General features: G+C 40.6%; 1 protein-coding gene across 1 annotated transcript in view; it reads right to left on the reverse strand.

The window, feature by feature from the left end:
* The window catches only part of LOC126108832 (uncharacterized), a 195,597-nt gene that overhangs the window by 140,558 nt on the left and 27,270 nt on the right, over window positions 1-27,769 (reverse strand). Inside the window, exons 3-6 of the mRNA XM_049914196.1 lie at window positions 25,889-26,155; window positions 20,545-20,678; window positions 16,836-17,041; window positions 13,285-13,353 (exon numbers count right to left, since the gene is read on the reverse strand). Of these exons, the coding sequence (XP_049770153.1) occupies window positions 13,285-13,353; window positions 16,836-17,041; window positions 20,545-20,678; window positions 25,889-26,155 (676 nt within the window). The remainder of the gene's footprint in view (window positions 1-13,284; window positions 13,354-16,835; window positions 17,042-20,544; window positions 20,679-25,888; window positions 26,156-27,769) is intronic.

The raw sequence follows: 27,769 nt of genomic DNA on the forward strand, positions 1-27,769 counted from the left end.
TCACAGAGATACTGACGGAACTGAAGTGGAAGACTCTTTAAAGACCGATGTAAAACATCCTGAGAAAGTCTTAAAGTTGCAAACACTGCACACACAGAGGTATTGAACAGTCATTCTTCCCACACACCATACGTGACAGGAATCTTAATAACTGGTGCAATGGGACATATCCTCACAGTTGTTTGCTGAGTACAGATGTAGGTGGAGATTTTTGGAGCCTGAATACAGTTTACTTCACATTAATGCAACACATTGCTGTACACGCTAATTTATATCTTCTAATCCCATTGTCATTCCAACTTAATTTTTTACAATGTTCTATCGTGTAACATGAAGAATCATATTTTTTCCATCGGTTACAAATATGACATGTTTTGAGATATTGAAGACCGAAGATGAAGGTCACTTACCTAAATTGAGTACATTCTTTGCATATGACAAAACTGTTCATCACTGAAAGGCTTGTTTCAAAATATTTCCACAGTTACCTGGTCCACTGTTCTTTCATTATTAGAAAAGAAGTTGCAGCCACTTTTGTCAGCACTGTTTGTCAAATTTTCCACTCATTTTTAGAGCTTTGCATGGCCATTACTCATCTTACTTGCATTATAATTCTGTAATTTTGTTGTCATTCTCTTGTCATGTGCAAAGAACACACCAAATTTTATGAAAATCAACGAGGGTAAGGTTAAAAACTGTACTTTTCTGTGTCTATTTGACATGGAATGATTCAGGAATTCAAATACCAAATTCACCAATTAGTGGGTTCAATATAAAATGCACTGTGGGAGAGTGCAAAAACCTATTGAATGTTCAAGTGGTGTGAGATATAGAGACTGACAGAAGTATATAGTACGGATGCTGCTACTGTGCCAAATCTGCAAGAGTAGGTCAGTATCGGAGCAGATTGGTTGGCCGAAAATCAGGCAGAAGTAGACTACAGGACCGGCAGAGTAAGATTTTATAAGGAAGTAACACAAACAAAGCTAAAATTTTATGGAAATACTACAGCAGACAAAGTAAAAGGCTTTTCAAACACATACCTAGTACCTGCATGTGCAGATGAGAAAGAAGATGTAACCCCTTATCGTATTCCACAAGCAAGAAAGGAGGTTACTGAAAAAGAGTTGCAATGAACATTAGTGACGGAAGCGATGGAAGTGCACGTAGCCAGTATAATAGTCAGTTATTTGCAGTAGCAAAAAAGAACAGAACAGTGAAGCTACTTTTTGAAGCCCACCAAGCCAGTTAAATTTTTGAACCCAAAAAAGATCACCTGAGAAACATAGATGAGCTGCTACAAAAGTTCAAACGTGTAAATGCTTTACTAGTCTTAATCTAATCCCGAGGTATAATATCAAGTACTACAGGATCCAGAACCGAGGCAATATACATGTTTTTGTAGTACGAACGCTGTTAACATAGAAAGCTGTTGTTTGAACTGAATGTGCCTGCAGCAACTTTTATTAGAATATGACGTGAAGTGTAATTTTTTGCACTTGCTGGAATGAAACATAATCTTCTAAAGTCCAAATCTGAGTACCTACAAATAAAATTCATGTGACATGTTATTGAACCAAAAGGAATGAAAGCTGACCTAGATAAACTGGAATCAAAAGAAGTTCCCTAACTAAAAAAAATAAATAAATAAATAAATAAATAAATTAAATTAAATTAAATTAAAAAAAACTGAGGAGCTTCTTTGGTCTCTGTGGATTCTATTGATACTTCATGGATGACCAAATGCTGGACACACTACTGGAAAAGAATAATGTATGTTCTTGGATGAATAAGTGCTGCACCAATACTGTTCACCCTAATATGACAAAAACATATTATTTGGGCTCTGAAGTGTTGCATTATATGCTAGGTAATAACTATACAAAAAAATATGAAGACAACATGGAAGTAATCAAAACTGTAGCCTCCGGCAGTTGTATGTTGACATCAAATGAAATAAAATATTCAGTTACTAAAACAGAGGCATTAGCCATAGTGTTTGGCTTTGCATAGTTCCAATATTATCTTGCAGGGTACCAATCAGTTTTTGCAACAGCCCATATGGCTCTGTCATTTGTGCTCAAAACAAAGTGCACCACAGAAGGTCGACTAGGTGGACGCTTACCTTACAGAAGTCTATTTTAAGGTACAGCGTGCATCACACAGACAATGACCGGTACCACGTGAGCTGTGAATTTGTCACTAGGGTTACAAAAACTGACACAACCTGGTGTTAAAAATTACAATACTTGTCTCTACAAAGGAGTTGCACATGAGGGAATCATCAGAAAAATGGTGAAAAAACATAAGAACAGAATAAAATGATGAAATATTGGTTTTATTACAAGAAAATATAATTCTGCAAGTGAGGAGAAAAGTAGGGAATACTACCTTATACACAACAGAGTTTTGCACCAAAGAATGAATGTTAACATGACTGAGTGGGGAGTATGAATTCCAGACACAATACTAGTGTGGTACACACACCTTCGATGCGGACATTTCGGCCCGAAGAAATGTCTAGGAAAACTTCTACACGACTGCCATTTTTACGACACAGTGAGACTGGGAAGAAACCTGCAAAGGAGCAGTGAAGACTGCTGTAAAATAAAAACTGCTGTAAAAGAAAAGCTGAACCAGTGCAGCATGCAGGTTTTATGCATGTCTTATTACCCAAAGGACCACAGAAAACAGTGGCAGTTGATTTACTAGGACCATTACCAAAATCTAGTGGCAGTGTGACACAAATCTTGTCTCCTTTTGTAGGATCGTATCCACTAACAAAAGCTGAGGGCTACAAAATGGCAAAACATTACTTCACCCACTTGTGTGTACCTAAACACATTATTAGCAATAACTACAGTCTGTTCCCAAGAGAAGCTCAAACTGACACTGAAAAAGTATAATGTGGAACTCTCATTTATTTCCCAATAACTTTCTGCATCTACCGTGGCAGAAAGGGTCGTAAAGAAAATCGACACACTGTGTAGGTTGTACTGTTGTAATACACACAGCAGGTGGGCTCAGAGGATTAGCAGATGTCAACAACAGTGTTCCACAGAACATGTTACGCTCCAGTGGAAATATTATTTAACAGAACAACAGATTGTCTAATCGGGGATACATTGCAGAAAATATTGGACAAATACATCACCAGGTACGAAAAGCTCAAGAATGTGAAACAAATGATGGTTAAAAAGGCAGAGACCCAAAAGAGAGAATGTGACAAATTTGTACACCTCATAGCGTACACAAAAAACAATTTAGTACTAAATCAGAAAACATGTGCAATGAAAGGAGGATGACTAAGAGGTCAACAAGTTTCACTACGCATACAAGGGACTATAGAAGACAATGAAATTGAAGCATCCAAATATGTTGGAGCTGGAAGAACATCGAAGTGGAAAGTGATACAATAACGAACATGTCGTGTAGTTTAACATGAGATTACATTAGGAAATGCCACGGTACACTCTTAGGCGCTTTGACAAGTGGAAGATATTCACAAGAGTACAAAGAGGAAAAAAACCATTATTTTAAGTTAATGGAACTAGACTGGAGCCAAACACTGTCGCTAGGCCCCCATTTGTGCAGAGCCAAGAATACAGGCAGGAGCTGCACCTCCTGCGGTAGTGAGTGATGAGTAGAAGTAGTCACTCACTTTGGTGGACATGTTATTCCGTGCAGCCGCTGACGGAAGGTGTTACGATGGACCACGTAAGATTAACAAAAAAAGCCTGCACTAGCAATGAACGTTATTTAAACGTATTGTAATTGACTTACTCTATCGTATGCAGACCAGAAAGAAGGAGCAGCCTGGTGCTCATTGTAAAGTACATTGTACTAATTGTTAATCTGACACTATACGGTTGAAATGATGGAGCTCTGGTTATGAATGCTATACGTTGTCACAACATTTCCAATAGTACAGTCAATTAACAGGTTGCCCCTGCAGCACGAATTCATGATGAACAAATCCTTCAAAGTCAAAGAAAACCAGCAGCATGGCTTTGACGTTTTATCTGACTAGTTTTTTTGGTCTCTGAGAACCTTTCCTGACCCTTTGTGAACATTGAACCACGGTCTCAACATTATAATCGTAAATCCACATCTCGTCATCAGTTATTACGATTCTCTTAACCCTTTCGTGGGAAAAATTACAGTACAATTGTTTTTAATAAATGAAAAGCAGTTAGTAGTTAATAAATACAAAATGACCGATTTGCTGCATTTGTAAAAGGGGGCCCATACAAAAGTGGGAAGTATTCTTCCCATGGCCCTTCTTTGGAGTAAAAAGATAAAACCAAAATTTTAATTAATATATTCCATATTAATTTGAAAATATAATATAATTAATATATTCCATATTAATTTGAAAAATTTACTATTTTGATCCAACTGCTGTTCACAATTATTTGCCATGAAATTTTCTAAAAAATGGGTCAATACAAAGTCGTATTTGACAGTATGAACGAACAACATGTTTTTCTGATGCTTTGGTACTACAAAAACTGCATCTCCTGTATGTTTCTCCTAAAATAGGTTGATGTTCTCCCACAGCCGCAAGACAAACAACTTCAGGTACTTTGCCTTTTTTTGCCAGAAAAACAGATTTCTGGCTTCGTCAGTTGCCTGGCTATACGGATTCCGCATGTCAGCTGATCGTGTGTCCACTCTCTCTTTTTCTTATTTTCCATAGCAAAAAGCTATTTACTATGGCAACATTCACTAGGAAATAAAATATTCTGTACCACCATTGCACAGAGTGTCTTCCAAGAGCATGTCTTTCTCATGGTCAAATTTATCTACTCCACCCATTATTTCACTGTATTCTGCCACAACTTCGGGACGTGGAATATCTCTAGTTCCACCCTCGTTTTTTTTCCTATTCACTACTGTTGCTACTCTTGGGTCATGAATAGAAGACAGGAAAGTGACTGGACGGCTATGCATCCACTTAACAGCAGAAATGGCTCCTTCCGTATCAAACTGGAACTCCCCAATTTCATGTTCTCCTTCATAATTTCGGGTAAATCTTGTCTATTTGTCTTGACAGTTCCACACGAACACACCCTTCATCAAAAGTACTCACTTCAATTTCACAGTGGTGAAGAATTTATCAACAGCAAGAACATTGTTCTGCTTGGAATCCTGTTATAGAGAAACTTCGTAGTCGACGTAGTTATCTGCATAAAGATGGAAATCGACCTGACACCGATACGCCAGGCTTTCGCAGTGGAGGGCGCGAGGCGCAGCGCACGGAGCCGTTATGAACGGGCACGCTGAGCAGCGCATGCGCACTGTCACCTCAGAAGGCTTTAAATAGCGGAGCTCAGCGCGTACTCGCCAGTACTACTACAGTGGCATTCACCTGAAGATGGCCAGAAGACTCTGCGCCGAAATATCGTGGCAGGAAGTTACTGATATCCGGCAGTTCTCCCGTGTTTTTATGGAACAATCAGTACGCCGGGAAAGCTTTAAACATCACAGCAAGAACATTATTTGTATTGGGTATTTCCTTAGTTAGATCTAACACAAGCCTTTCACCCAATGTCACGTTACTATTCGTTTTCCACTTGGCTGTGTAAACAAAGTTCATTATGTATCTACTGAGTGAATCTGACGAGCACCACACTTTGTAACCTCGTTTCACTGGCTTCATTGGCATATATTGCTTCACTGACGATCTTCCTCTGAAGGGAATCATCGATTCATTTACTGACAAAAACGATGAGGGCTCGTAATTGTTTTTACATCTCTGCAAAAGTTTTTCTATCAGTGGCCACAGTTTATGCAATTTGTCATATTCTGGATGTTTTCTAGGCTATGAAGTTTCATTGTTATTGCAATGAATATTCTCTATAATCTTTTTAAGCAAAGAAGAGAAAGCAGAAAGGTGGAAGGAGTATACAGAAGGTCTATACAAGGGCGATGTACTTTAGGACAATATTATGGAAATGGAAGAGGATGTAGATGAAGATGAAATGGGAGATACGATACTGCGTGAAGAGTTTGACAGAGCACTGAAAGACCCAAGACGAAACAAGGCCCCCGGAGTAGACAACATTCCATTGGAACTACTGACGGCCTTGGGAGAGCCAGTCCTGACAAAACTCTACCATCTGGTGAACAAGATGTATGAGACAGGCGAAATACCCTCAGACTTCAAGAATAATATAATAATTCCAATCCAAAAGAAAGCAGGTGTTGACAGATGTGAAAATTACCAAACTAGCAGTTTAATAAGCCACAGCTGCAAAATACTAACGTGAATTCTTTACAGAAGAATGGAAAAACTAGTAGAAGCCGACCTCGGGGAAGATCAGTTTGGATTCCGTAGAAATGTTGGAACACGTGAGGCAATACTGACCCTACGACTCATCTTAGAAGAAAGATTAAGGAAAGGCAAACCTACGTTTCTGGCATTTGTAGACTTAGAGAAAGCTTTTGACAATGTTGACTGGAATACTCTCTTTCAAATTCTGAAGGTGGCAGGGGTAAAATACAGGGAGCGAAAGGCTATATACAATTTGTACAGAAACCAGATGGCAGTTATAAGAATCGAGGGGCATGAAAGGGAAGCAGTGGTTGGGAAGGGAGTGAGACAGGGCTGTAGCCTCTCCCAGATGTTATTCAATCTGTATATTGAGCAAGCAGTGAAGGAAACAAAAGAAAAATTCGGAGTAGGTATTAAAATCCATGGAGAAGAAATAAAAACTTTGAGGTTCGCCGATGACATTGTAATTCTGTCAGAGACAGCAAAGGACTTGAAAGAGCAGTTGAACGGAATGGACAGTGTCTTGAAAGGAGGATATAAGATGAACATCAACAAAAGCAAAACGAGGATAATGGAATGTAGTCGAATTAAGCCGGGTGATGCTGAGGGAACTAGATTAGGAAATGAGACACTTAAAGTAGTAAAGGAGTTTTGTTATTTGGGGATTAAAATAACTGATGATGGTTGAAGTAGAGAGGATATAAAAAGGAGACTGGCAATGGCAAGGAAAGCGTTCCTGAACAAGAGAAATTTGATAACATTGAGTATTGATTTAAGTGTCGGGAAGTCGTTTGTGAAAGTATTTGTATGGAGTGTAGCCATGTATGGATGTGAAATGTGGACGATAAGTAGTTTGGACAAGAACAGAATAGAAGCTTTCGAAATGTGGTGCTACAGAAGAATGCTGAAGATTAGATGGGTAGATCACGCAACTAATGAGGAGGTATTAAGAATTGGGGAGAAGAGGAGTTTGTGGCACAACTTGACTAGAAAAAGGGATCGGTTGGTAGGAGGAGACCAAGAGATGAATACACTAAGCAGATTCAGAAGGATGTAGGTTGCAGTAAGTACTGGGAGATGATGAAGCTTGCACAGGATAGAGTAGCATGAAGAGCTGCATCAAACCAGTCTCAGGACTGAAGACAACAACAACAACAACAACAACAACAACAACAACAACAATCTTTTTAAATTGTTCGCTTGTCATAACATTAGTGATTGCATCTAAATTTGATATAGGGTCTGAACTCCAAAAATTACAGCAGGATGTTGGTGAATGACCATTATAATAAGGCATCGTATAAAAGCTTTCAGTTCTTGAATTTTTGTGTCTACCCAGGTTTCTGATGGGCTTCTGCTACCACGATTTTGTTTTGTGTACAGATTTATTTCGTTTACAATCAGAATGAGAATATCATCATCAAAGAAGTTAAAAAAATAACTGAGCTTTCAATCATTGGCACTAAATGGAAATTTTGGTTTCCCTTCCCTTCTTGCTTGAAAGTTGTTCTCCACATTGTCAAAGAAAGAACAGTCTCCATTCCTTTCTTCTTCACATTCACTTCCAATTCCACTGTCCAATGTATTGCTACTGGCATTTATAGGAAGCACAAATGATTCAGTGTCAAGTTCAACAAAACCATCACAGAAACGTGACTTGAATCACCTGTGAAAGTGTTGTCTTAAACATTCAGTTCACTGACAGCATTTTCATCTCCTTCAGTTTCTGAATCACTTTAATTGTGCAACTAAAATAATATATTATAAACTTCAACATGTTTAGGATTGTTGAGATCTAATGAATGAGCCATCCAAAAGGAAAGGAATGCAAAAGATAGAGGATGGAAGGGGTAAAATAATACTATAGCAGATTCAACGTAAGCAAGTGCCTGGTTTGGTATGATAATGAGACATTCTTTGTTAATATACTGATCTGTGTATTATTTCTGAAGTGTACCGAGTCAAAATTCTCAAATAAATGTGTCAAGACAGAGAAACATATTTTTAAGTCTCGAAAAAAAAATATCTACCAAAAAGGTGGTGTAAAGTACACTTCCCACCAACAAAATCAAACATTGCCAGTGATGTCAACAAGTAATGCAAATAAAACACATTTTACAACGTTCAGGGAACACCAAATAATGAGATAACACAACAAAAATTACAAGTATTTACCACAGACTGAAGCAGTGAGAAGAAAATCAAAAAATGTCAAGATAACAGCAGTCAAGAGCCCCTTTACAGACAAACACTCGGCGACACAATGCCTCTAAGAGATCAGGCCGCTTTAACGGCAGGAACTTGCAACTGGAAGTACTTCCCTGTACTGTTTGCTAGGTGGCAGCACCTTACAGAGGTGAGAACAACGTATAGCACGGGACCAGGGATGCATTACTTTTAAGTGGGAAGCACACTGCCCACTGCCTATGAAAGGTTAAGGATCACCTCCTTCCCATTTGCACGATTCAAAAGCTGAAACTTCCTGGCAGATTAAAACTGTGTGCCCGACCGAGACTCGAACTCGGGACCTTTGCCTTTTGCGGGCAAGTGCTCTACCAACTGAGCTACCTAAGCACGACTCACGCTCCGTCCTCACAGCTTTACTTTTGCCAGTATCTCGTCTCCTACCTTCGTGCTTGGGGAGCTCAGTTGGTAGAGCACTTGCCCGTGAAAGGCAAAGGTCTCGAGTTCGAGTCTCGGTCCGGCACACAGTTTTAATCTACCAGGAAGTTTCATATCAGCGCACACTCTGCTGCAGAGTGAAAAATCTCATTCTGGATCCAAAAGCTGTTTACAGAAGGTCATTCTGGTCTCGACTTGTGAGCTGTGGGACGAACTTGTCGGCAACACTATGCGTTCCAAGATGCTGTATCAGGATTTCGTGACACGATCCAGTGAAATGTTACATTCCTTTACAATCTCTCATTCAGTCCCCAATTTGCACACACAATTTTTTTGACATTCCTGACACGAGCGCTGGTGGTAGACGTCGAAGGGCGTCCTGAACGAGGTTCATCTTTAACTTACTTCCGGGCTATTTGTAAACTGTGTGAACCATTCATAACACAGAGTATGGCTTAAGCACTCATCGCCATAGGCTAGCTGCATCATTTGCCGTGTCTCTCTAAAGGTTTTCTCGAGTTTAATGTAAAATTTAATGCAGGCGCATTGCTCCTCTAACTCTGCCATCTCAAAATTCGCAAACTGCGTGGAAACATTCTACTTAATACAGCACTGAACAATAACTAACAAACTCACAACAATGAAACTTCTGGCAGTTCCACATTAAAGACAGGTGTGTGCAAGGATGCAAACTACATTTTGCTCCAACTGCGAATGGCGGGAAATAACAATGTTCCAGAATTTTTTGAACAGACCTTGCATTTCTGCTAAGAATCATGTTTGTATAAAGACAGCATGCAGCAATATGTATATAATGTGGACAACAGTACAGATAGTTACTGTATATGGAAATACAGTGTTATTTGTGTAATAATCCACATTTGACAGTCACGAACAGTATTATTAAGTATCAACTTTTTACAAATGTGCACGTGCAAAAAGACAGTTCGCAGAGGACGTATATGAATGCTTGGCACTATGCAAATATGAACTGTGACGTCTGTTAAAACATGCGAGGCCCAGACTTGTCACAAGTTATAGGCACTCTGGCAGTTTTTAGCAGTCATAATGTAACTGCTAGCAAGAACTGACAGCAAGCCCAGTATGTTGCATTTTTGCTTACTATCTTGTGCCAATGACGGAAGAGAGCTGCATTTAACTCGAGTGGTGAAGTTGCAGAGCTGTGTGTAGTAGGCTAGTGGCGTGCAACTTCACACTGCAACTGAGGGGAATCTCAGATCAGCTGGTGAGTCAGCTACAGGCAGCTTGCACATTTGTTGCATTATGAGTAATGGGACACTGTACCGATGTGGCGCATGGGGAGATTGAGCTGGTGGTGCGTCATTGCTGTTAAGTATCGTCCGCGCGCGGCCCCATATGCTAAACAGTACAATTTATTATTGTTGTTGTTGTTGTTTTGAGGGAAGAGACCAAAAGCGAGGTCATCTGTGTCATTGGAATAGGGAAGGATGGGGAAGGAAGTCGGCCACGCCCTGTCAAAGGAACCAACCCGGCATTTGCCTGAAGCGATTTAGGGAAATCACGGAAAACCTAAATCAGAATGGCCGGACGCAGGATTAAACTGTCGTCCTCCCGAATGAGAGTCCAGTGTGCTAACCATTGCGCCACCTTGCTCAGTTTACAATCTATTTCGAGCATAATTTTGCTGCCAAGTTGAACACACAAAACTGTTGTGTGCCTTTCTATTTCAGCACAATGAATTTTCTGATCTTTGTATTGTTCACTCTTTCACACTTATCAAATCACTTTTACAAGATGCCACATTAAGGCTGCTTTTGAAGCAACAGGATAATGCCTACGAGTTTTATGCAAAAACACTTTTCTAGGGAACCCTTTGTAACATTCTCATAAAATTGGATTAGTGTTAGATTTTGAGTTATTGGTAAATGTATTTGATGTCTCACTTTTTCTATCAGTATTGTGCCAAATAATACAAGGAATAATTAATTTAAGTAAACTGACACACAACTGTAAAGTTTTGCTTTTCATTCATATTACATAATTAAACAACTGCAATAAATAATGAAAAGTTTCCTATCATTATGCACAGATGAATGAATGTGAATGTGCTTTTATATCCTAATATTACATGTGCAATAATCTGAATTATGAGGCCATCATTTCAGTTTTATTGTATTTGAATTTTCTGGGCTACTTTTCCAGAATTTTGGAGTGTTTAATCGACTTTATCAAAATTTTGGGGATTTTTCTTTAATTATGGGATTGTTTTGTTTTAAAAAATGCTCATTTTTTTCTTAAAGTTTGGAAACAATTGGTAGGTGTTATAGGCATAGATACAGTACATAAAAGATCAAATCTGCCCTTACTAATCATTGAATTACTGCAGCACCTGTAACATAGGGCTGCTCCATATTATGAGAAGTGCAACGTTTTAGTGCCTGCCGACTTTGGTTGACAAGGAAGGGTAAGTGAGGTCAGCCAATGTACTGACCATATCGTCGGAGCACGCAATGTACATAATTGAGTGCGTAAGTATTAACTGAAGAGCAGAATTATTTCTGTGTTCGCTGAAAGGATATTTGATAGTAAGGGGACCGAACCTCACGCAAAGATCACTGGCAAACTTATCAGAAACTGTGAAAAATGTGTGATCGGAACTGTGATATTAATGTTGATTAGGCAACATAGGGACAGTTTGCTTGAGCCCAAAAAGCAATAAATTTAGTGCTCAATTAAATTGTGTGTACTTTGAAGAGAACCTTAAAACCATCTGTTTCAATAGGTCACGTGACAGGAAATGGACACTCAGGAATTTTAAGTGTCTGATGTTTGTACCTTGACATAAGCCTGTGTTCCAGTGTAAAGTGTAAGTACAATGCCAATTAATTTCAATAGGAAAGCAACCAAACGTTTTAATAACAAAAACTGGGAGGAGGGCTACAATATGAAGGAAATTGAGCACGGAAGGCAATTTACACGTTAATACCTCCTGTCAGTCATGGAATGAGATGCTCCACTTCCTCTCTTCATGGGCCGGCAAAAGATGTTTGTGGGTTAAAGTATTTAGTAAGCAGAAACACCACACTTTTTGACAGTTCGTGCAGATCGGAGTTGTACCTATCCCGTGCTATCGGTGACGAGGGCTGTCAACTGGCACTTCTACCTGCCTGATGGAGTCATTTGCTCGGTGAGGCACAGAGCGCACCTTACCTCCACAACATCAAAGAAATTTTCACTAAAAAGACAATGTTCAGATTTTACCGTAAAAAAAATGTTCAGAGTCCCTTGTGAGATGCACTAATGCAAATGACTAGCCAGAATTTTTCACCTATGTAGTCGAACAATTAGAAGAAATGAATATTGTATATTATAGAAAATGCATTGAGTTCAACCTCTTTAGGTGTGTTATTCCAATCAAAGCAAGAAAAAGTCTCTTTCAGCATCACCGAAACTAGGTATTAATGTCCACAAGTGAGAAGCTAGTTGACAGTTCGAGGGCACTGCGCAATACTGATACTTTACAGTGACCGACAGGAACTGGAAAAATCCAGTCAAATACAAAAGCTGCAGATCAACTACTGGACTGTTTGAACAGCCCTTTCATATCCACCCCAGTAGGAAAATAAGCCATGAAAACATTCCGAGAGTAGGAAATCGAACACATTCTTTTCAAAGGAATTTTCCTGGAATTTGCACTTGTCATTTTAGGGAAATTGTAGAAAAACTACATACAAGTGAATAGAAATGAAATTCCAAACGAGTGAATTCCAAACGAGTGAACAGAAATTCCAAACGAGTGAACAGAAATTCCAAACGAGTGAACAGAAATTCCAAACGAGTGAACAGAAATTCCAAACGAGTGAATAGAAATTCCAAACGAGTGAATAGAAATTCCAAACGATTGAATAGAAATTCCAAACGATTGAATAGAAATTCCAAACGATTGAATAGAAATTCCAAACGATTGAAAAACGATTGAATAGAAATTTCAAACGATTGAATAGAAATTTCAAACGATTGAATAGAAATTTCAAACGATTGAATAGAAATTTCAAACGATTGAATAGAAATTTCAAACGAGTGAATAGAAATTTCAACGACTGCCCTGACGTACCTGAACCCCTGCTCTACCTCAGTGCAGTTCGGAAAATAGATTCAGAAAACGCATTTCAGGTAGGTGAACAATTCCTGGGCTCCATCATACATGCTATGCTTGAAGTTTATAAGTAAAGTAAGTGACTCAGAGGCAGAGAGAGGGGCCTGTTACTTTTCTTATGCATCACTTCCGAGTGAAATAGTAAGAGGAGTGGCTAATATCATACGAGGCACCTGCCACTGTGCTGTGCTCACTGGCTTGCAGAGAACGTATTTAGACGTAAAGACAGTTGAATTTTCGTACTTACCGGACTTTCTTCGTTGACGAATATGGCCTCTATCTCTTGCTTCGGAGATGAGGGAGTATCCGTTTGCACCTGAACAAAATGAAATAAGGAAATGAGTAAGTACAGGGACAGCAGAGTGCAACAAGCACAGACAAAACCACTCCACAACAACATAAATGAATATTTATTTTGCTATGTCTGTTCCTTCAGACATGACACACATCTGAAGGAAGAGATATTTTATGATGGTCTGCATCTGTATTAATATTATGAAATTTATTTGCCAATTGTGGAATTCTCTGACATCAGCAGTATTAAGTATTTTACCTACTAGTGACATGAAAATTTCTGCTGGACCGGGACTTGAACTCCTATTTTTCCATTTATCACAGGCAGTCACCCTCAACAATTTAAGCTATCCGTGCACAACTCTCAGACCATCCTGAACTTCACATTCCACACTGTTTCTGCCCGATATTACGTGGTTTCCTACAACAGGGTTAACGAGACAAACACGTTCGACGTAACTACTATTATGGTCGTACTAACGTTGAACACGTTTGTCTCATTAACCTTTTTGTGGGAATCTGAGTAATGTTATGACCAGTAAGAGAGTACACAGCATGGCATACAGGGTTTGGATAAGACCAGAAGGTATGCACTGATAGCCAAAATTGTTAAGGCAACCACTCACAATAAGAGGGAAATGCAGGTTTGAGTCCCTGTCTGGCACCAATTTCTGCACGTCGCCAATAGGTAATATTTCTATACCTAATACAGGTAATGCCAAAAAATTTGCGATTGGCAAATAAATTTCCTAAAAAACAAATATATCATTAAAGTTGAAAATCTGTGACAGCCCAGGATTCGCTACTCACATGTGAGTAGTTCCCCACAGGCCTGACACAACCTTTCACTGCCAATGATGTTTGCCCACAGAACAGAACAGCAGAGCGATGTGCCACGACATAGCCTAACACAACAAATACACTGTATGAAATAATCTGATCAATAGGGATGAAATAAGTGCATAACACATGAAATGTTCCTGTTTTTACTGAATCACCAAAATTGAATTTACGCAAAACTAAGCGGTGATCACAGTTTAATAAAAATAAATAAAACACTTGCAAGTTTATTGCAAAGTATTTAAAATTATTAAAGAATAGGAAGCTTAACATTCATTGTTCACATGTTTAAGGAACACCACTCCCATCTACTAACAATCTTAGTCATTCTGTTATTTGCTGAAAGTTCTGAATTTTTTGTTATCCTCTGAGTGAAATATCAATTTATGTGAAACACGAACACCCAGCTTTTGTAATTACTGCATTCACATTTTCTTGGAGGGATAACATTTCAAACGCATCTTTCCACTCTGTTCAACTACCACATCAAACACTGCTTGCGACACTACTATTATCTTCCATGCTACCCAAAATATTAACTGTGATATATCAACATCTCCCATCAAAATTTGTGAAAAACAGACCAGAGATATATTTCACATACAAAGAAAGTTGGCTGAAACTAAATTGATATCAGTAATATTTTTTTTTTTTCGTTGGGGAGGGGGAGGAGGGGGGGTTAAGTCTATATCGTAAGAATACACTAATGGAAAATGGAGGTGGTCACGCGGTTCCAGGCTGCAGCACCTAGAACCACTCGGCCACTCCGGCTGACCAACTGCTTGAAGTTTCATAGTCAGATGTCTGTTAGTTATTGTTCAGCACTGTACTGAGTAGAACGTCACACACAGTTTGTGAATTTCAAGATGGCAGAGTTTCAGAAACTTCATGTCTGCATTAAACTTTGCGTGAAACTCGAGAAAACCTTTACAGACACACACCAAATGATACCGGAAGCCTACGGTTACGAGTGCTTAAACCCTACTCATACTGCGAATGGTTCACACGGTTTAGAAACGGCTGGATGGAAGTTAAAGATGATCCTCATTTGGGACATCTACCAACGACGCTCATGTCAGAAGACTCACTGTCGAGAGTGCAGAAGAATGTAACATTTCAGTTGGATCGTGTCATGAAATCTTGACACACCACCTTGGAATGCATCATGTTGGTGCCAAGTTCGTCCCACAGCTCACTAGACCTTCACCTTGCAGTCTGAAGATCTATTGGATCACAGCAAATTAGAAAGAGATGTTCCTTAAGAGAGTCTTAACTGGTGATGTGACATTGGTCTACGGTTATGATGCTGAACAGAGTCCAGTCTTCAGTCTTCACAATCGGCTGGGAAAGGTTCTCCCAGAGGAGAGGGGGGAACAGGTAGGGGAGGGGAGGGGGGGGGGGGGGGGAAGGGAACAGGTCAGCTCAAATGTCAATTCCACGCTGACAATTTTCTTTGACTTTGATGGTGTAGTTCATCAATTCGTGCCACAGGGACAAACTGTTAATCGGCAGTGCTATCTGGACATATTGCGACACTTGCCAGAAAATGTGAACAGGAAACGGCCTGAAATGTGGTTAGACAATTTATAGCTCTTGCAACAAGTTAACGTGACCGCTCATTCGTCCCTGTTGGTGTGTGACTATTGCACTAAAAACAAAATCACTCTGCTGCCTCATCCTCCATACTCTCTACAACTGGCCCCTGCACACTTCTTTTATTTCCAAGGTTGAAAACTCCATTGAAAGGACGAAGATTGGCAACGATAGACGAGATAAAAGAAAATTTGTGGACGGTGCTTTGTGCGCTCGAGCAAGAGTTGTACGGAGACTGCTTCCGGTGCTGGGAGTGGCGTATCAATTGTGGAGGAGAGTATTTTAGACCACCCACATTAAGTAAAAGGTAAGTGCTGAAAAATTTTGTGGACAACATTCTGGAATTTTTATGAACAGACCTCATACATCACTCTTGGTTTTTATTTGCATATTAATAAGAATCATCCTCTACACAACTTTAGCTTATAGTTCACAAATCAGTTTTCATCTGAAGCAATCAATTTAGAAAAGATCCCACGGTCGCAATCAATCTCAGATTTACAAAAAAAGTTGGACCTTCACTGACGCAGCCAGTGAAGTTGTCATAATATGGTGGGAACAAAATGACAACATTAACTCAGCTTCCAGACTTTCACTCTGTAGCGGAGTGTGTGCCGATACGAAACTTCCTGGCAGATTAAAACTGTGTGCCGGACCGAGACTCTGACTCGGGACCTTTGCCTTTTGCGGGCAAGTGCTCTACCAACTGAGCTAACCGAGCACGACTCAGGACCCGTCCTCACAGCTTTACTTCTGCCAGTACCTCGTCTGGGTAGAGCACTTGCCCGTAAAAGGCAAAGATCCCGAGTTCGAGTCTCGGTCCGGCACACAGTTTTAATCTGCCAGGAAGTTTCATTAACTCAGCTGACAATGCAGGAACTTGTAAACAACTGGGAAAAAGGTAACTGTCCCAAATTCTTTGGTAGCTTCTGTCTTTGCATCAGTCAACAATCATCATATATATTGTGAAACCTAACAGAAATTCCACACAGTATACGTACTGCAGCAGATAAATGTCCGCAGACACGTAAATACGGCAGAATGTCAGACTGAGAAGTGGCGAGCACTCACCCGTGGCAGGCAGAAGGCTGACCCAGACCCCTTTTCCGCACCGGACGCCGGCACCTGTGGGAACTGCGGCTCCCACTCCGACTGCGACGCCCCGTGGCCCCCGGCACGAGACGGTGACAACTCTTCCGCCGGGGGCTCGGGCCAGGGGTGACTCGCTTTTTGGAGTGCCAGTATTTCCTTCGGAGTGTCGAAGTTGATGCCGGGGCCTGAAAGAATACACCGCCAATCTCTAAACTGTGAGAGCAAATAGAGTTTGAAAATAAATACAGCTGCTAAGCACCTATAGATCTGAACAGTGACCAAGACATAGCAAGGTCAAATAATGCACTCGCTGCAATTCCTTTTCCTATCTATTTTCTACTCTACACAGCACGTACACAGCGGATACCTTCTAACTGGACCTAGCAGTCAGAGCCTGTCACCACTGTATCCCTGCAAGCTCCCACAAGCAACGCTACACCTTCTCCCACCCCTACCTCCCCCCGTCCACCTCCTCAGCCCCACCACCTACACCAAACTGCAGATATCATCAAGCACAGTTGCTGTCCGCAGTCTGGTTACGACAGCCAAAAACAGTGGTCAACCGTGTACGAGTTGTGCGAACATGTGTGTACTTTCTATTTTGGATAAAGGTCTTTTGGATAAAAGCTTAAACGTACAGCAGTCTTTTCATCAAGCATGCCTGGAACTCGGCATCCCTCTGTACGGTAAGCACGAATATTAGTAGATGCAGAATGCACAACAACGGCGCTACTCGACACATTTGACACGGTAGTTCAGGCTGGCAGCAACATTGTAACGACCGGTGAACAGAACCCTGCAAATAGGACTAACTCTATATGTGAACTGAACTACGGGAAATAGTGCACCCATACAGACGCAGATACGAGCACGACAGTAATTCGGCACGCAGCTGGCTCTGGTAGCTACTGACTCTGGCACACAACTCACGGCACGAGTGCGAGCCTAGGTCGGCAGCACTAACTCTGCAGGAACATTCGTCAACCCCACTTACTGCCACTCGCAGGTAAACACAGACGTCAGTGTGTCTGCCCATATCACACACATCTGTATATACAGCGTTCCTTAATAGTCACAGTCTGTGTACCAAAACATCCTAGTGATCTATAGGATTCAGGTCAGGACTCTGTGCAGGCCTGTCTATTACAGGGACGTTATTGTCATGTAACCACTTCACCACAGGCTGTGCATTACAAACAGGTGCTCAATCGTGTTGAAAGATGCAATCGCCATCCCCGAATTGCTCTTTGGCAGTGGGAAGGAAGAAGGTGCTTAAAACATCAATGTAGGCCTTTTCTGTGATAGTGCCAAGCAAAAAAAAACAAGGGATGCAAGCCAACCTCCATGAAAAACATGACCACACCGTAACACCACTGTCTCTGAATTTTACTGTCGGCACTACACACGCTGTCAGATGACGTTCACCGGGCCTTTGCCATACCCACACCCTGCCATCGGATCGCCCCATTCTGTACCGTGATTCGTCATTCAACACAACATTTTTTCCACTGTTCAATTGTCCAATGTTTACTCTCCTTACACCGAGCGAGTCGTCATTTGGCACTTAACAGTGTGATGTGTGGCTTATGAGCAGCCGCTTGACCATGAAATCCACGTTTTCTCACCTCCCGCCTAACTGTCATAGTGCTTGTAGTGGATCCAGATGCAGTTTATAATTCCTGTGTGATGGTCTGGATAGACGTCTGCCTGTTACACATTACGACCCTCTTCAACTGTCGGCGGTCTCTGTCAGTCAACAGACGAGGTCGGCCTGTATGGTTTTGTGCTGTATGTGTCCTTTCACGTTTCCACTTCACTGTCACATCGGAAACAGTGGACCCAGGGATGTTTAACAGTGTGGAAATCTCGCGTACAGACGTATGACAAGTGACACCCAATCACCTGACCACGTTCGAAGTGCGTGAGTTCCACGGAACGCCCCATTCTGCTCTCTCATGATGTCAAATGGCTACTGAGGTCACTGATATGGAGTACCTGGCAGCACAATGCACCTAATATGAAAAATGTATGGTTTTCGGGGTGTGCAGATACTTTTTATCACATAGTGTATAATAAGGGGTTATGTCAGTGTATAATAAGGGGTTATGTCTTCCCCCTCCCACCCCCCACCATTTCTGACAAGCAAGATTATAAATTTCACTACGTGCTTGAACATTTTGTGGATTATCTGGCTGAATATACATTCCACTGAGCACATTGCATAATTTGTAAGCCACAAAAGAACTAAAATACATATAAAAACCTAATCTTGAAGTTGGTCTCTGTTAGTGTGTGTTACACTTTAAGATATATCAAACACAAATGTGCCAGTAAAATTTTAAATAATGGCATAAATGGCTGGTCTTCTGGGCCTGGAATTTTTCAAAATGGCTGGTCCTGAAAGTGTTGCGTTTTTCATGACAGTCTAACACTCTGCAACTTAAGAAGTCCTTATACACGTTTTCACATGCAACGTAGTTCATCTTCCGTGAAAAGAAATTTAATTTGAAAGTAATGCTTCTCAAATCAACATTCACAATATTTTCCTGCAACCTATTAAAAATGTAAACAATTGTGATGTCACACTCTTCAAAAGCAGTTTGCTGTTACGAAGTATTACAGAGCAAGACACTCCGCTGTCGACATATGCTTATATGTGCATTGTGTTTTGTCGTAAATGGCACATTTTCTTTGCAACTAAAGTTCGATTTTGGTGATATTCTTTCATTTGTGTCTATTTGCTGCAGTATTATTCTGCAGTAGTGGGTTTAAGTAAAAATCCTTGTTAGATCATCAGTTCTTACCAGTCAAAATTTTAAAAAATTTAGCTGAAAACTAAAACAATGAAAAGTTTCCAGAATTCTAAAAATTCATGGGTTTTTCCCAGGTCTCCTGGTTGTCCCAGGGCATATACATCCTGCGAGTGCTCACACATCTGTATATACAGTGTTCCTTAATAGTCACAAATTTTAAGGGAAGAGGCAATACATATATATTCAGAAGTACTTTCTATTATTTTGTCGAAAGTGGCAACATTGTCAAAGCCTGCGGATTCCAGAAGAAGAACTGCAGTGAAGAAGACCTAAACTTATTTTATCTACAGGGAGAACGGGCAGCCAATTACTAAGTACTAACTGATTGCAGTAAATTTACATTATGTCCAAATGGCAAAATAAAGAGGATACAGCAATAGGCTGAAGTACAAAGATGTTGCTAGTCAGCTTCTCGTGTGATTGGTAATGCCACACTGACCTCCTCCTAGTCAGAGAAAGGCAAAACACCAGCTTAATATGGCAATGATAGCAGACTTTATACCACTGGGCCTTCAAAAGGCCTGTTCAGACCAATAACAATTTTAACTGGGACCAACATACCAATTTTTGAACCACAATTCTCTCACAGATTAGTTTAGCATTACAGCTCTTCTACCTGCAATACCGTAATACACAAGGGAACACAGAATTGTGGACCATATATACTGGGACTCAATAACTGTAGCTCAAAAAATTGTAGAAGGAACAAATTGCAGGGGCAGGTCATCGTTAATTTGGGATGCAGCAGTTATGCTAAAACAATGAAAATAACAGAGGGAAGTGTTAGGAATGGAGAGCTGCATCGAATTATCTTTAGTACTGACAACAGGAGTAACAAAACAAAAAGAGAGAGGAAGCACAAGAAAGACACTCACTGCGGTCGGAGTCTTCACCACCGAACGCGTCACCTGGCCGATTCTCAGGCTCTGCCTCGTTCGGCCCGGAAGAGATGATCAAGTTCGTGTGCACGTCCACAATGTGCATGCTGCGAGCGCTCACGAATTTGAACCTGAGACACACGCAATCGAAGAGTGCTGTTACTTTTCGACTGAAAATAAATGGAGCATGAAGTAACTGGTGCCATCTTATTACTACTTCACATATTTATTAAACTACAGTTTCTATGCTACTTCTTAAAACCATTTCAAAACATAATTGGCACACTGCAGTGTGACACACATTGACTGTCTTGCATTATTACTATCACTAGTGTGTGTGTGTGTGTGTGTGTGTGTGTGTGTGTGTGTGTGTGTGTGTGTGTGTGTGTGTGTTTTAAACAAATACACCGCAATTCATGTGACTCTTGTTTTACCACAGACGGCAACAAAGGCGCAAATTCCGATCCAGACACACCTTCAACAACACGAGAGTGGACTGAGAAACAATACCACAATTGTTTATGTGAAAATTGGCATCATACTGTCGCAGATGTCTCGGCGCTCGTTTGTGGTCCGGTAGTGTCGTGCTGAAGGAGAAGACGATCCATGTGTAGACAAATTCTTTGTGCTTTCAGTTTTCTGAGGGTTTCTCACGCACTGACATAGTTACATTATACACAGCCACAATACACGCTACGATTCGAAGTACTCTAGTGGCAGAAGGTTGCAACTCACACCTGGGAAGTGGAAAAGTCGACCGAGTAATGTGTGTGACATGAAATATCACAACCAATGTTGATAAGAGAATAAAAAATTTGGAAGCATCACTTTTCACCATGCTCTTGAAATTTTCCATTTCCCAGTACATCTTTGGGCAAATGCTACCCATGTAGCCTGTCCACATCCAATTTTCAACTCAATTAAAGCTGGTAGTACAAAGAAATGATCTAGATTTTCTTCTTGAATGGTTCCCTTCAGTATTCTTGCTCTGAGTTGATAACAAATGAAAGCATACTATAAAACATCATCAGAGGGAATGCGTTTATGATCACACTTTTCTTGCCGTCAACAAAATTCAGTAATGCTGTAGCTTCTGAAATGGATCACTGACAAATACTGTTAACCTTTATCACATTTCTTCTTCTTGTTATTTTGTTTTACACGCAGTTTGCGCAAGCTAAGAAAATAATTTGTTTGACTATACAACTAATGTTGTAACTCTCTGGGAAAAAGAACTGCGATGAAAACCAGAAACGGGAAATAATGGGATTATTATTTCCAAAAAGTGAATTAAAAGAAACTGACACACAATTTAATGTGTTTTATGTGTAATTTTGTAAGTAAGCTGTCAGCTCCTGGCAAATAATACCCTATTAAACAGTGAGCACCCAGAATGCTCAGTAGGCTTTCAATTCCAGTGAAAACATGTATTTAGGATAATCTGTGTATTTTTTTGGTTGTTGATACAGTCCTGTTGTGTACTGACCTGAATACTCTGAAACTAGCTGTGTATATTTCAGTCTCAGGTGTGTTACTCGGGTGACCTGGAACTGATATTTAAAAACAAACAAAAACTACACAAAAGATTTTCTGTGTTGAATACATTCCCCTCAAAGAGTTTTCATGAGTTTGGTAGCTTGTGAAAACACACAACCTATAAAAACTCTTCAATCTACATTTTTAAAATGAATTTTGTCAAAAGTTATTTCTTTGTCCTAGTGCTGTGATCGGGTACACCACTACAGTCATTCTCTGGACCACAAAATGCAACTGAACATTATTTTTTTATAGTCTATTTGAGTATTAAGGACTGTTACCCTTTTCTGCAACAGCAGTATGATGTTGAAGTCTATGTGACACATCATACATCAGAGCTTGTGCACAAATAACTGCAAATTAATCATTTCAGATGCTTTGCCAAAACATGGGCAACTGCTCAAATACACAACTAGTCCTAACTTGAAAAGAACAGCAGTGATGATAAAATCATACTTCAGTCTGAAGACCAGTTTTGTCCAGTTACAACAATCTACATTCAATTTAATATGCCTTCAGTAATCACGCTTTAGTTTCTCTCTGTCCAATTTTTACCTCCCACACATCACTTCCTTACCACACTAATTATCCCCTGATGCTTCAGAATACGAGCTATCATTCACATTCTTCTTTTTACTTAGTTGCGGCATAAAGCTCTTTCCTCTCCGATTCGGTAGCTGTACATTAGTTATCTGATCAATCCACGTAATTTTCAGACTAATTCTGTGGCGATAGAGCGACGTGTTACCCAATGTCTCTATCCAGCCGACGAGATGATTGTGATAGATGGAGCCATTTACATGGTGACAATTATTTAACTACATGAAAAATAAAACATAATTAGTTACACACTTCATTCAACACGAACACATCACTACAGACATTCGGATTTAGGTAACTACCTGTTCGACACGCCTGCCACCATTGGCGACGAACGGCGCAGACAAATAGCAAAATTTTGCACAGCCTACTGAAATGTCGGAACATCGATGCTGTCGATGACCTCCTGAATGGTTGTTTTCAGCTTAGCAATGGTTTTGGAGTTACTGCTGTACACCTTGTCTTTAATATAGCACCACACAAAGGAGACACAGGTGTTCATATCCAGAGAATATGGCCGCCAACAGAGGCCCATACCAGTGGCCTCTGGGTACTCCAGAGCCAGAATGCGGCTGCAGGTGGTACGAAGGGAAGTGAAATAATTGTACAGCTGAAAGCTAGTGGGGCCAGGTCTGCTCTGTGACTGGTACTGGAGAGTCCAGGTACACTGGAAATGGGCAAAACCCAAAGCTGGGACTTTGGACAGCTGTCGCTCGCACGGCCTTTGTGCGGGAGATGCACAAATAAATGGCGGAGTGAGCTGAAAGACTGCTTCTTACAACTCTTTGAAAATCTACAGTAATTTATTGTCCACGATTAAAACAAATCTGAATACATTTTTGAGCCCAGAAAAATGCGGTGCATCAAGTGACAACAATATTTTCAATGTCTTTGAAACTACAGAAGTTAATATTTCACAGTGACTGTACATTTTCGCAACGAATGTCTGAATTAACAACTTTTAAATGCTTCGTGTGATCTCAACAAGCGATATCTCAGACGATAGCACTGTACAATAGCTATGACGGCATTGTACAATAGCTATCAAAAGCCACTGATCTGTAGCAGTTTTCTTTACTTACTTATGTCTTTTTCATCTTTTTTATTACATACACGTTTGTCAGAACATCGTATTGTCCACACAGTAAATAAATACAACATGAATACCTCACATATCATCATACTTGTGAAGTCATTTCATAACAGTCTACTATTCTGTCAGAAACTTTAAAAAAGTTCTCTTAAAAATCATTGTGATTTAAGAATTGGTCAGTCGTATGCATTAGCTGACACCATTATTAAAAAAAATGAGCAAAAAGCATTTCTGACAAGCAGGCCTAAATAACTGTTTAAACAAACTTAATGACAACACACTGTTGTCATTTATTGTGAGTGCACTTGTGCAAGAATACAGGCTTATTTATTCACGAAAAGACGTTTATTTGTAATTATTGTAAATGATCCGAGTGTGATAATGTTTGTAACATTTCCTTATTGAAAGATCGTTGTAACACAGTTTAGTCAAGGAAATGGTCAAGCAGAGCCAAATTATGTTTGTATTAATTAAGAGTGACTTATTTTTGTGGGGATGGCCTTCAGCCAATGCAAAAGCAGACAGTAGCAGAACACTACAAAAGTAGAGTGGAGACTGCGACTTTTTCGAGTGAAGAGCTCGAAGGAGTGATTCTGTACATTTGGTGCAGAGTGCCAGAAGAAGGCAGCCTGCCTACAGTAAAGTGTGCGATTCGGTTGTACAGTTGATCAAATCTGGGCAGTGTATGGCCACTACAATAATCTTACTTTTGAAGGGGCTAACTCACGAGGGGTCCGAACCTACTCCCCTCGTATTACGGAACTTAAGAAGACAGAGTACCAGTAACTACTTTGTATCGCAAGTCTCAGTTTGCAAATCACTGTGTCGAACTCTGAACTACTTCGAACTGGTAACTCGCATATCGTGATCACGAAACAGACACAGTATTCGCGAGTCTTTGACAATTGTTCAGTTTAGGTATCTTGCCGCTATTCTCTTAATGATGTCAATATAACTTTACTGCATTTGATAAGGGTTTTTTCTGTCTGTATCTTAGCTGAATGTAGTAGGAGCACGTCCCGTTTACCTGAGGTGCCCTTTTCGAATAACCATTATCCGACGTAATTCTCTTTCGTCTTTGTCAATTACAGACATTAGAATACCACCCTTTTTATTGAATCATTCATTTAACTTTTATTTTGTATGTCTGTGTATTTTATTAACTCTCAATTCTGGCCAAGGCACAGACTATTTGACTGCAGTATCACAGTTAGGCCCTACAAGTTATTATTTGCAGCGAATTATCTACAGGTCACAAAAGGAGATGTGCGCAGCTCGAATCTCTGGTCGAGTACCTAAAGTGCGAGTAACCACAGATAAAGCAACTGGTTTGCTCACATAGGACGCTGTTTGGGAGAGCTACTACACTAGCAGCAAGTGTTAGATACTGTCGCAACAGGTGGCAATGTTTGGCAAACAGTACAATGACAAAAAATCCGAATGCAGTGAGCCCTTCTGTAAAAGCAAGAGAGTTTTCCCTTACAAAATTCAGAGGCATTACTTTTCAGCGCACCCTCATAAGTACAAAGATTGTTTTGTTCTTAACACTATTCCCTCCTAGTACGGGGTCTGCTGTACTCGAGATTACACAAATTTAGAATATAACTTTTGAGCTGATGCACTTCCTGTCCCCACAGTCATCAGTTACATGAGGGAAGTCGTGCCTGCAGTGAACTGTGTACAGTCTGTTCTGAGTGTGATCATATTTTCTGAGGTGGAAATGGAGGAACAGCCCAGCATTTGGCTGGACGATCATAAGAAACTGCCTAAAAACCAAACTCAACCTGGCCACTGCACCAGCAACACGTGTCACTCCACCACACAGTTCGGGTCCGGGTCTGGCTCACCTTTCCGTCTCTCCAGCTAATGTGCTACCTGTTCCACTACACGAGCACGTCACCTACAGAGATACGTGCCGACAAGGAATCGAACTAAATGCTACCAGAGATGGTGGGCCTCTTATAGCGAAATACTCAGAAAATCTCACCGAACTACATCTGGTCGAGTTCGGGTGCACTCCGTAGTTCTGACTATTTCCAAATGCACAGAACCACAGGTACCTCCTAAGCGACCCACAGAAGGCGGAAGCCGACTACCGGCCCGCCCACTCACCTGCACTCGCAGTAGTAGCAAGCGTAGGGGTACCACTCCGACTTGCCGACGCCTCCCACGCTTCCGTGTGGCAGGGCCGGACCCTCCGAGTGCAGGTCCGAACCAAGATCCAGGCACTCGCGTTCGGCCGGCTCCGTACAGTACGCGGGCGGTGGCCGGCCGGTGGACGACGTCCCGGACGCGGAGGTCGGCGCGGGGCGGGACGCCGCCACCTCCTGCAGCCGGCCGATCGCCAGTCGGTCGAGGTGCGAGAGGCGAGCGGAGTCACTGCAATTGTACCTTCACTGAGTGTACTCGGTCACAGTTCACATTTGCGTAAGAAATACCGATACACTTACATCCAGTTCACTAATCGCGTGGACCTTTTTTAAAAAACAAAATTAGTTATTTAATGTGTACCTCCACATTTTCACGGCACAAAGACATGTATCTTTGGCCGTATGCGCAGTGGTTCGGTCCTCGAGTTTAAAAGGACGGAGCAAGTGCCGGAGCGTCAGTTACCTCGGCTCACTCTGAAGACGGCTGGACGGTATTCAGCCAAAATATTAGAAGAAGGAGCTGAATTTATGCGGCTGCACGCCCGAAATTTTATGGAACAATTAGTTATTTACTTTACGAAGTAACCACTGAAAGCATCCTGGGTCTAAGGGAGGAAAAAGAATGTTGACCACCTCACCTGAACTGAATTTTTGACCTACAAACCATTTCTAAATGAAATAACACTTTCTCATACTCGATAACACTTTCTTATTTACAAATTGAAGTACACAGTAATGATGTATTTTTTAGTTCGTTCCAAAGTGACTAAGGTATCGAGGTCAACCTCAAAACACTTAAGTTTAAACAGACAGTCCATACAAGGTACAGAGTTTATAGCTCTACAAAGATAGTTTTTTGAAGATATGTGACCTTCCACAAATATGTAGCTAAACAAAAATTAATGGTATAATGAATTAAACAATGAAACTATAATCACCACACACAAGCCTCTCCATCCCCATCACACACACACAAAACTAAAATATAGCTGTCGAAATAAATGGAACTATTTGGCAAAATGTTTAAAGTACTACTTTCTTTAGTTATGGATGAACATCTTGACAGTGAATATGCACACCACGTATGTCAATGGCAATCATGTACCAAAACCACTTGTGAATATCAATACATTCAATACATATCATAAAAATGAATGCACTCTTAGCCACAAACAATCCAGGGCAAATAGAGAGCATCATGACTGATACAGGGATTAGTGATCACAAGGTCATTGTAGCTAGGCTCAATACCGTTTCTTCCAAATCCACCAGAAACAAACGCAAAATAATTTTATTTAAAAAAGCGGATAAAGTGTCGCTAGAAGCCCTCCTAAGAAACAATCTCCATTCCTTCCGAACTGACTATGCAAATGTAGACGAGATGTGGCTCAAATTCAAAGATATAGTAGCAACAGCAATTGAGAGATTCATACCTCATAAATTGGTAAGAGATGGAAATGATCCCCATGGTACACAAAACAGGTCCAAATGCTGTTGCAGAGGCAACGGAAAAAGCATGCGAAGTTCAGAAGAACGCGAAATACCGAACATTGGCTAAAATTTACAGACGCGCGAAATTTGGCACGGACTTCAATGCGAGATGCCTTTAATAGGTTCCACAACGAAACATTGTCTCGAAATTTGGTAGAAAATCTGAATAAATTCTGGCCGTATGTAAAGTACACAAGCAGCAAGATGCAGTCAATACCTTCGCTGTGCAGGGCCGATGGTACTGTTACTGACGACTGTGCCGCTAAAGCGGAGTTATTGAACGCAGTTTTTCTGAAATTCCTTCATCAGGGAAGACGAATGGAATATTCCAGAATTTGAAACACGAACAGCT

Source organism: Schistocerca cancellata, chromosome 11, assembly GCF_023864275.1.
Source record: "Schistocerca cancellata isolate TAMUIC-IGC-003103 chromosome 11, iqSchCanc2.1, whole genome shotgun sequence".
Taxonomy (NCBI): Eukaryota; Metazoa; Arthropoda; class Insecta; order Orthoptera; family Acrididae; genus Schistocerca; species Schistocerca cancellata.